General features: G+C 36.9%; 1 protein-coding gene across 1 annotated transcript; it reads right to left on the minus strand.

Moving 5' to 3' along the window:
* Positions 1-9,810: 9,810 nt before the first annotated feature.
* Positions 9,811-10,361, minus strand: LOC114608661 (protein kish-A). The gene has a single exon (XM_028752665.1). It carries the CDS (start codon positions 10,285-10,287, stop codon positions 10,069-10,071), a length of 219 nt encoding a protein of 72 aa, XP_028608498.1. The 5' UTR covers positions 10,288-10,361; the 3' UTR covers positions 9,811-10,068.
* Between the last annotated feature and the right edge of the window lie 931 nt (positions 10,362-11,292).

Here is an 11,292-nt window from a genome sequence, read left to right on the forward strand (position 1 = left end):
CTAAAGTCCTGTTGTGGATAGCCCCAGCTTTGCATTTTGATGCTAGTTCCACTTTCCTGGGAGGAGCTGCAGAGGAGGAATGAGTCTGTACACAGGTGACTCCTTGTGAACCTTCTGTTCATTTAAATTTTTAAAATAAAAACAAGAGTTAGTGATTGGGCAGTAGAAGGAGAGGTGGAGAAAAAGGCTTTGGGGAGGAGAGAGGAAGAAGAAGTTGAGGGAAGAAGAAGTCAAAGGAGGAGGAAGTCGACGGAGGAGCAAGAGGGGGAGAAGCATGTGGCATGGAAAAACCACAAGTTATAAGGGATCTCATAGCTGGAGAATAGAATAGTGTAATGGTAAATCTGCCCAATCTAGGTGTGCAGTTTATATCCTAATTATTTAATTGTGTTTTCCTTGACTGGTCCTATTTAGGTTGGAGATTTAAGGCAACAAAGTCCTGTACAAAGAAAAAAGTAAAAAGTCAGCAGGAAAATAACAGTTGCAAATGTTATAGAATTACTATTAGACAAACAACCCTCTTCTTATGGATCAGAAGACAATGAGGTAATACATTCAAAGTCAACAGTGAAGAAGTATGACAATATTTGCAAAAAATGATTTTTCAGTAATTAAGGAACTGTCAAGTCTGTGACATCAAGAAAACTGATGGAATCTATAACTATTAAGGCAATTGTGTAAGACACGGCCAAGAGAGACCTATAATAGAAGCAAAGGAACATGACACTAAAAAGCAGTAATAGAGTTGATACAGAAAGCAGAGTAAAAAAATCATAAATTATAGATTATATGTTGAAATCATTAAAATTGATAATAAACAATAGGAAAAACAAAATAGGACCAAACAAAAAAAAGAGGGAGGTTATTAGGATATATGCTTAGTTATAAATAAAAATCTTTTATGTAAACAGAAATTTGCTTGAGGAAGAAGGATTTATCAAGTTGTAAATCTTCTTACAGGAAACTCACTTCTGTTGCTTGCCTTTGGATCCCTTACCCCTAACAGGGCTGCCTTTTCTAGCCTGAATAGGAGAAAAAGTCCCTATTCCCACTATAATTTGATAAGCTAAAGAGTTTTGACATCCATTGGAGGCCTCCCCTTCTTGTGGTAAAAGGGAGGGGGGATGAAGGGAAGGGAAGAGAAGGGAAGGGAAGGGAAGGGAAGGGAAGGGAAGGGAAGGGAAGGGAGGGGAGAGGGAAGGATTGGGAAGAGAGGAGGTAGCAGAAGCTGTGATCAGGAAGTAAAGTAAATAAATAAATTAATTAGTTAATGGAAAAAGAAACTCACTTCAAGAGTAACAGAACATGGAAACTGAAAATGAAAGATTAAATAATAAATATAGCACAATATGAAACAAAAGTGACTTCTATAGTTACATCAAGATTAGAATTAAGAGACACATTTCAAATGTTATTAAAATTTTTAAGAAGGGTCTTTTTGGCTGGGGCAGACACCTAGCTGTTCTGCTCCTGTAGAGACACTGTATGCTGAGCCATCCTAGAGGAACTACTGCACTCAGAGCAACAGACACCTAGCTAGTCTGCTCTTGAGGAGACACCTTATCCTGAGCCATCTTAGAGGCACCACTGCACTCAGAGCAGTGTAATTTCAGGATCCCAGAGGCAGCCTGAGTCCCAGGAGTTCTTCCATCCAGGAGCTTAGGATCACAAGATCACAGAGACATCTGAACTGTGAGGAGTTTTGACACAAGCAAGATAACTGGAAAGACAGACTCCAGTCAGACACAGTGAGTGCAGGTAACACTAGAGTTAACGACATGACGAAGGCAAGTGCAAGAACATAAGCAATAGAGATCAAAGTTACTTGGCATCATCAGAACCCAGTTCTCCCACCATAGCAAGCCCTGGACACCACATCACACTGGAAAAGCAAGATTCAGATTTAAAATCACTTCTTATGATGATGATAGAAGATTTTAAGAAGGACATAAGTAACTCCCTTAAAGAAGTACAGGAGAACACAGGTAAACAGGTAGAAGCCCTTAAAGAGGAAACAGAAAAATCCCTTAAAGAGCTACAAGAAAATACAATGAAGGAATTAAACAAAAACATCTAGGATCTAAAAATGGAAATAGAAACAGTAAAAAAATCTCAAAGGGAGACTACCCTGGAGATAGAAAACCTAGGAAAGAAATAAGGAGTCATAGACACAAACAAAACCAACAGAATACAAGAGACAGAAGAGAGAATCGCATGTGCAGAAGATACCATGGAAAACATTGACACAACTGTCAAAGAAAATGAAAAATGCAAAAAGCTCCTAACCCAAATCATCCAGGAAAATCTAAGACACAATGAGAAGACCAAACTTAAGGATAATAGATATAGATGAGAGTGAAGATTCCCAACTTAAAGGGTCAGTAAATATCTTCAACAAAATTATAGAGGAAGATTTCCCTATCCTAAAGAACGAGATGCCCATAAACATAAAAGAAGCCTATAGAATGTCAAATAGACTAGACTAGAAAAAAAAATATCTCCCGTCACATAATAATGAAAACATCAAATGCACAAAGCAAAGAAAAAAATACTAAAAGCAGTAAGGGAAAAAGGTCGAATAACATACAAATGCAGACCTATAAGAATTAAACAAGACTTCACACCAGAGAGTATAAAAGCCAGAAGATCCTGGACTGATGTCATACAGAACATAAGTGAACACAAATGCCAGCCCAGACTACTATACCCAGCAAAACTCTCAATGATTGTAGATGGAGAAACCAAGATATTCCATGACAAACCAAATTTGCACAATATCTTCCCACAAACCTAGCACTTCAAAGGATAATTGATGGAAAACACCAAAGCAAGGAAGGAAACTACAATCTAGAGAAAACAAGGAAGTAATCTTCCAAAAAACCCAAAAGAAGATAACTATACAAACATAATTCAACATTGAATTAAAAAAATAACAGGAAGCCACGATTATTTTTCTTTAATATCTATTAACATCAATGGACTCAATTCTCCAAGAAAAAGACTCAAACTATCAGACTGGATACACAAACAGGTCACAGAATTTTACTGAATACAGAAAACACACCTCAGTGAAAAAGACAGACACTACCTCAGAGTAAAAGCATGGAAAATAATTTTCCAAGCAAATGGTCCCAAGAAAAAAGCCGGAGTAGCCATTCTAATATAAAATAAAATTGACTTTCAAACAAAAGTAATCAAAAAAGATAAGGAAGGACACTTCATACTCATCAAAGGAAAAATGTACCAGGATGAAATCTCAGTTCTGAACATCTATTCACCAAATGCAAGGGAACACATTCAAGAAAGAAATTTTACTAAAGCTCAAAGCACACACTGCATCTCATAAAATAATATTGGCAGACTTCAACACCACACTCTCATCAGTAGATCATTCATGGAAATTAACTAAACACAGACACATTGAAATTAACAGAAGTCATGAACCAAATGGATGTAACAGATATCTATAAAATATTTCATCCTAAAATAAAATAATATAAATTTTCCCAGCACCTCATGATACCTTCTCCAAAACTGTCCATATAGTTGGTCACAAAACAGGCCTCTACAGATACAAAGAGATTGAAATAATCCCTTGCATCCTATCAGATCATCACAGAGTAAGGCTGGTCTTTAATAATAATAAAACCAATGGAAAAACCACAAGCACGTGGAAACTGAACTATGCTCTACTCAATGATGACTTGGTCAAGGAAGAAATAAAGAAAGAAATTAAAGACTTTTTAGAATTTAATGAAAATGAGGGCACATCATAACAAAACTTGTGGGACTCCATGAAGGCAGGGCTAAGAGGAAAACTCATAGCTATAAGTGTCTACAAAAAGAAACTGGAAAGAACATACACTAACAACTTGACAGCATACCTAAAAGCTCTAGAGCAAAAAGAAGCAATTACACCCAGGAAGAGTAGATGACAGGAAATAATCAAACTCAGGGCTGAAATCAACCAAATAGAAACAGAAAGAACTATGCAAAATATCCACAAAACCAGGAGTTGTGTTTTTTAGAAAATCAACAAGATAGATACACCCTTAGCCAGATTAACCAGAGGGCACAGAGACAGTATCCAAATTAATAAAATCAGAACTGAAAAGGGAGACATAAGAATAGAAACTGAGGAAATTTTAAAAAATCATCAGATTCTACTACAAAGGCCTATATACAACAAAACTGGAAAACTTGGATGAAATGGACAATTTCCTAGACAGATACCAGGTATCAAAGTTAAATCAGGAACAAATAAACCATCTAAACAGTCCTATAACCCCTAACGAAATAGCAAAAGTCATTAAAAGCTACAATTACACTCATACCCAAACCCCACAAAAACCAAAGAAAGAGAACTTTCGACCAATCTACCTTATGAATATCGATGCAAAAATATTCAATAAAATTCTAGCAAACCAAATCCAAGAACACATCGAAAAAAATATCCATCATGATCAAGTAGGCTTTATCCCAAGAATGCAGGGTTGGTTCAATATGTGGAAATCCATCATTGTAATCCACTATATAAACAAACTAAAAAAAAAACCCACATGATCATATATCACTAGATGCTGAGAAAGCAGTTGACGAAATTCAACAATCCTTCATGATAAAAGTCTTGGAAAGACCAGGAATTCAAGGCCCATACCTAAACATAGTAAAAACAATATACAGCAAACTAGTAGCCAACATCAAATTAAATGGAGAGAAACTTGAAGCAATCCCACTAAGATCAAGAGTAGACAAGGCTGCCCACTCTCTCCCTACCTACTCAATATAGTACTGGAAGTCCTAGCCAGACCAATTAGACAACAAATAGAAAACAAAGACATACAAATAGGAAAGGAAGAAGTTTAAATGTCAGTATTTGCTGATGATATGATAGTATACTTAAGTGAACCCAAAACTTCCACCAGAGGCCACCTAAACTTGATAAACAACTTCAGCAAAGTGGCTGGTTATAAAATCAACTCAAACAAATCAGTAGCCTTCCTCTACATGAACGATAAACAGGCTGAAAAAAATTAGGGAAATGACACCCTTCACAAGTCACAAATAATATAAAATACCTTGGTGTGAATCTAACCAAGCAAAGAAAGTTCTGTATGACAAGAAATTCAAGTCTCTGAATAAAGAAATCAAAGAAGATCTCAGAACATGGAAAGATTTCCCATGCTCATGGATTGGCAGGATTAATATAATAAAAATGACCATCTTTCCTAAAGCAATCTACAGAATCAGTTCAATCCCCATTAACATTTCAACCCAATTCTTCACAGAGTTAGAAAGAGAAATTATCAAATTCATTTGGAATAACAAAAAACCCAGGATAGCAAAAACTATTTTCAACAATAAAAGAACTTCTAGAAGAATCACTATTCCTGACATCAAGCTGTATTACAGAGCAATAGTGATAAAAACTGCATTATATTTGTACAGAGACATGCAGGAAAGTCAATGGAATAGAATAGAAGACCCAGAAATGAACCCACACACCTATGGTCACTTGATGTTTGACAAAGGAGCTAAAACTGTCCAGTGGAAAAAGGACAGTATTTTCAACAAATGGTGATGGTTCAACTGGGGACAACATGTAGAAGGATGCAAATCAATCCATTCTTATCTCCTTGTACAAATCTCAAGCCTAAGTGGATAAAGGACCTCCACATAAAAACAGATACACTGAAACTAATTGAAGAGAAGGTGGGGAAGAACCTCGAATACTTGGGCACAGGGGAAAAGTTCCTGAACAGAACACCAATGGCTTATGCTCTAAGATCAAGAATTGACAAATGGAACGTCATAAAATTGCAAAGTTTCTGTAAGGCAAAGGACACTGTCAATAGGACAAAATGGCAACCAACAGATTGAGAAACTATCTTTACCGATCCAGCATCTGATAGAGGGCTAGTATCCAATATGTACAAAGAACTCAAGAAATTAGACTCCAGACATCCAAATGATCCTATTAAAAATAGGGTACAGAGCTTAACAAAGAATTCTCAACTGTGAAAACTCGAATGGCCGAGAACTAAAGAAATGTTCAGCATCCTTAGTCATCAGGGAGATGCAAATCAAAACAACCCTGCGACTCCACCTCACACCAGTCAGAATGGCTAAGATAAAAAACTCAGGTGATAGTAGATGCTGGCGAGGATGTGGAGAAAGAGTAACACTCCTCCATTGTTGGTGGGATTGTAAGATGGTGCAACCACTTTGGACATCTGCCTGGCACTTCCTCAGAAAATTGGACATAGCATTATCTCAGGATCCAACTATGGCACTCCTGGGCATATACCCAGAAGATGCTCTAACATATAACAAAGACATATGCTCCACTATGTTTGTAGCAGTCTTATTTAAAATAGCCAGAAGCTGAAAATAACCCAGATGTCCTTCAGCAGAGGACACAAAATGGATATAAAAAATGTGGTGCATTTACACAATGGAGTAGTACTCAGATATTAAAGACAATGAATTCGAGAAATTCTTAGGTAAATGGATGGAACTTGAAAATATCATCCTGAGTCACGTAACCCAATCATAAAAGAACACACATGGTATTCACTCACTGATAATTGGATATTAGCCCAGAAGCTTGAAATACCCAAGATTCAACTCACAGACCACATGAACCCCATGAAAAAGGAAGACCAAGTGTGGGTGCTTAGGTCTTTCTTAGAATAAGTATCAAAATACTCTTGGGAGCAAATATGGAGACAAAGTGTCAGACAGAAATTGAAGGAAGGGCCGTCTGGAAACCATTCCACTAGTGTTTTCATCCCATGTGCAATCACCAAAGGTAGACGCTGATGTGGATGTTAGGAAGTACATGCTGACAGGAGCCTGATATAGCTGTGTCCTTAGAGTTCTGCTAGAGTTTGACATATTCAGAGGCAGATGCTCACACTAACCATTGAACTGATCAAGGTGTTCCCAATGGAGCAGTTAGAGTAAAAACTCTAGGAGCTGAAAGAGTTTGCAGCTCCATGAGGAGAGCAACAATGCCAACCAACCAGAGCTCTCATGAGCTAAACCATCAGCCTGGGAGCACTTAGGGAGGGATCCAACCTCCAGCTCTATATGTAAGGGAGGATAGACCTGTTGGGCATAGGTGGAAGAGGAGATCCTTGGTCTTATGAAGGCTGGACACCATTTGGGGCAGAATTTGAGGGTGGGGAGGTGGGAGTGGAGAGTAGGTAGGGCCACATCCACATAGAAGCAGGAGAAGGGATATGGATTAGAGGGTTCCTGGGTGGGGTTCAGGGGGAATGGGTAAGGGGATAATATCTGAAATGTAAATAAAATATCCAATAAAAAAAACAAGGTCTAAGTAAGTTTGCCACCAATAACCATGGTAATATGGAAGGGGATAAACCACCCCCTAGCCATAACAATGCTCAAAACTATTATAGGAGCACAGGAGAGATAAATAGTCCTTTCTGTGAAATAAGCTCCAAATTGGAGTTTTTCTTTAGGTCAAAGGATAATGATGATTGAAGTATCAATTTGTTTTACTCTAATAGGTTTCTGCTTTTACTAAATCAATGGATAGTTACACACCTTTATGTTCACATAAATTGTGTTTTGATGCTGAAAGTTATAATTGCCGTAGAAGTTACATATAGTTACTGTACATGTAATGTTACATATAGTAACATTCAAGTTTCTCCCATGTAAGGTTTTCTTTCAACTCCTATGTATAACATATTCAAATCCACCCTCAATGTTCTGTTTATTCTTACTCATTGAATATATAAATTGTATACTATGCTTAAATCTCTGACACATTACTTTACTATAAAAATTGAAAAGAAAATTTAGTCAGTTCTGGTAGTATATGCCTCTTAGCTAAGCTGTGTGCAGGATGAAGCAGAAGGGTTGCACATTTAAGACCACCCTGCTTTACATAGCAAAGAAACCTAAAGCAAAGCAAGGGATTAAAAGACAAAAAACAAAGGAGAGAATAATATGTGTATTGAAACATGCTGTAATTTATCTCTGTTCCTATCATCATTATTAACTTCAGGATAATTCTTTTTCATTTGGCCTTCCCTAAAAACACAATGAATGAATGAATGAATGAATGAATGAATGAATGAATGAATGATACATATTTTAAAAGATTAGACTCATGAAGGACTGTATGGGACTTCCTCCAGTGCAATGAGCAAATTGAGCTTGACATTTTTCTAATATTCAGTGCAACAGCTGCTCTTTTGGCCACCATCTGGGCAATGTAATCATGTTGTCCTCCAATCAAAGGAATGCCAATCATAGGGATTCCATGATAGATGGCCTCATAGACACCATTTGCTCCACAATGAGTTACAAAGGCTTTGGTTTTTGGATGACCTAGAATAAGATGAATTCAGGTTAACATTAATTAGCAAGTTGTAGAAATATAAAGAGAAATGTTTACTATGAGGAACTGAAAAAAGATGTTTCTACATAAATATTCTTTTTTTTTTTTTAGATTAGATTCTTTATTCTCTCCATTTTTATATGAGATGTGTGTTAACTTAGGAAAAAAGTCGAGAACATTTCTGGAAAATTCAGTTGATGAACAGATGGCCACCCAGAAATCAAACTCTGAAAGGTGACTACTTACTGTGCACAAATATGCTGACAAGGGAGTCCTACTTTTGGGACACAGTGAAAATCCTTGACCTAATACAAAGTCCAAGGTGAAGTTCAGAGTAGAATAATTATAACCTGTTTTCCCATTCAAAGTAAAGTAGATCAGTTTTAACTAGCTATAGACATTCCAAAGATCTTTTTGAAAAACAAGCAACCCCTAAAACCCACCAAGTATGTTTTCCTAGATGCTAGACTGGACTGTAATCCGTACAGCTTAGGACACTCTTTCAAAGCTAGCTCTGGTGGCTAGCTGGGCTACACAGTGATATACTGCTTTAAAACAAGGCTTTGAGTACAATGCTTTCTTTTTATAGAAACTTCACTTTTAAGTTCTTTTTTTCTTTTTAAGTTTTAAAAAAGCAGTCAAACCCAGTAATTATAAATGCTATGTATAGTAGTGTTTTCAGCTAGGGTTTAATTCCTCTTTGCTTTGAAATAGTAACTAATTTTCAGCTGAACCTGAAGAAATGTTTGACACAAACTAGTATGTATCCTTTGACATGTATGCTTCATTCAAGTCTATCTACACTCTGTGTCAAAGCTGAAATATACTTAGAGCATAGTACCCAGTCTAAGCAGATATGTGTTCATCACCTACAAAGTTACAAAGGAGATTCCAGTTCAAGCTGACAGAACATAAACTAGATTTAAAGTGCTGCTTTACAAATACCACAAATTACACATGTGGGTAACTACAGTGGATGATCTATTTGGAAGACTTAACACTACAGAGAACAAAAAAGGCATGACACTTACTCGCTCATCATTCTACTTGCTGTTTTTCATTCTAAGATACTCTTCTGTCATAGGATGACAGCTATAGTTTTGTGACTAGAAGCCCAACTCTTATGCTAATTAAAGAAATACAGAGTTTTGTTTAAAATATTTTAAACACCTGTAATAAATTACAGAATTTGCCAACAATAGAGGTACTCTGGTTAGCAATCACAAGGGTTTAAATATGAATGCAATCCATAAGAACAGTAACAGCAACAAAAATAGAACAATTTTTTTTTCTCAATAAAAATAGGCCAGTCACTAGAAGGTCTCATTCTGTGAAGACATTATTTTGAAGCCTTAGTCAAAGCCTGTGGAATCTGCCACTGGGTTTCTACTTCATTCCTCGAGAACCTTAGGAAAAGCAGTCCTGACAGAACAGAATGACATTTGCAGAGTGTAATACTGGAGTGAGAGAACCGAGGTTGATGGCTACAATCACATTCCTGTGTATTAAACTGTTACATCTTAATTATTCATACAGCTCATTGGTCCAATAGCATAAAAATAGAGAACAGCATCTTGAAATTTATCTCATTCCATGTTCAGAGAAAAACAGCTTAACCATTCTTCCCATTATTTTCTGGAGGCCAAGTCCTTGTTTACAGTCTGATGGCAATCACATGCTGGTAGTTTCCAAAGCTACTGTATGAAGAGGATGCTGAAGGCCATCACTATACAGCATATGGCGACATAAGGACTCTTGCGTTCACCAATTCGAGCACACTTCCAAAATATTCCCAATAGTCCAGTTTTATTTCTGTCCAGGATGCTGGGTGCCAGGGATCGGATATAAGCACACGTACATATAAGTAGCAAGATTACAGTCAACAGACTCTGAAAATTGAAGATGGCAGACATAGTGAGGCCGGTGCTGGTCCAGCCACATCACCCTTCCGGGCCGGGGCGGAAGAGGATGCACGCCTGCTGCGCTTCCCGCTCTCTCCGGCGGTCCGGTTGGACCTATCGTCGCGCCTCCGCCCCATAAATATTCTTAAACTCATAATCTCACTGAAATATTTTTGTCTCAGCATAAGAAGAAACGAAATTTACAGAGAACTGTTTTTCTCAGATTTGCTTCTGACTTGAGACTCAAATTATGAAATACTCATTTCCAGTTGAGCACATGGAGTCCATAGTAGATAAGAATTAATGTGTTATCTTGTCTTAAATTATCTACTCACTAAGTGTAATATAAAGTACTTTGAAGTCAACAAAGACAAATATAGGAATCAGAGAGAATTAGTCATAATTCAGAATTTGTTTTTCAGAGTCTTACCAAGAAGGTATTTCTGGGGAAGCCACTTGCAGACTCTAGTATTGGGTTCTATAGTTGCTGGAATTTGCCATCAAATCTCCAAAACACCTGTTAAATATTAGATAATCTGTGTGATGGAGCCAAAGTTGACATTACAAAGACTGATCAGGTTATATATAAGAATACAAATGTAGAGACATATACATATGTGTATGTAAGAACAATTAGTGAAAAAGGAGGTCATGGATTTGAAATAGAGCAAGAGAACATGGGTATTAGAATGTTTGGAGGGAGGAATTCCCAGAAGAAATTTTGATATTTTAAATTTTAAAATATATGTCAAGTCCTTGTGATTGGATACAGCTTGAACTCATGTGATCTTTGATTATATGACAGTTAAGACCCCTTAGATTATGCATTGTCTGATGCTCTAAGTAAATGTGGATATTTCATGAGATTTTAGTTTGTCTCAGTTATCGGTTCCATTTTACCAAGTCTCATAGTCTCTGGAGCTGTAACAAGCTGAATGGGAGCCTTAAGTTGGTTTTGTAATAGGAGATTAAGGACACTCACAGTAAGAGTAATAGGGAAGAAAATAGATAAAGCTA

This window comes from Grammomys surdaster, unplaced genomic scaffold (genome assembly GCF_004785775.1).
Source record: "Grammomys surdaster isolate TR1022 unplaced genomic scaffold, NIH_TR_1.0 125928, whole genome shotgun sequence".
Lineage (NCBI taxonomy): Eukaryota > Metazoa > Chordata > Mammalia > Rodentia > Muridae > Grammomys > Grammomys surdaster.

Bases quoted from the DNA above. Each gene is read 5' to 3' on its own strand.
- LOC114608661 (XM_028752665.1), bottom strand. From the start codon at position 10,287: ATGTCTGCCATCTTCAATTTTCAGAGTCTGTTGACTGTAATCTTGCTA.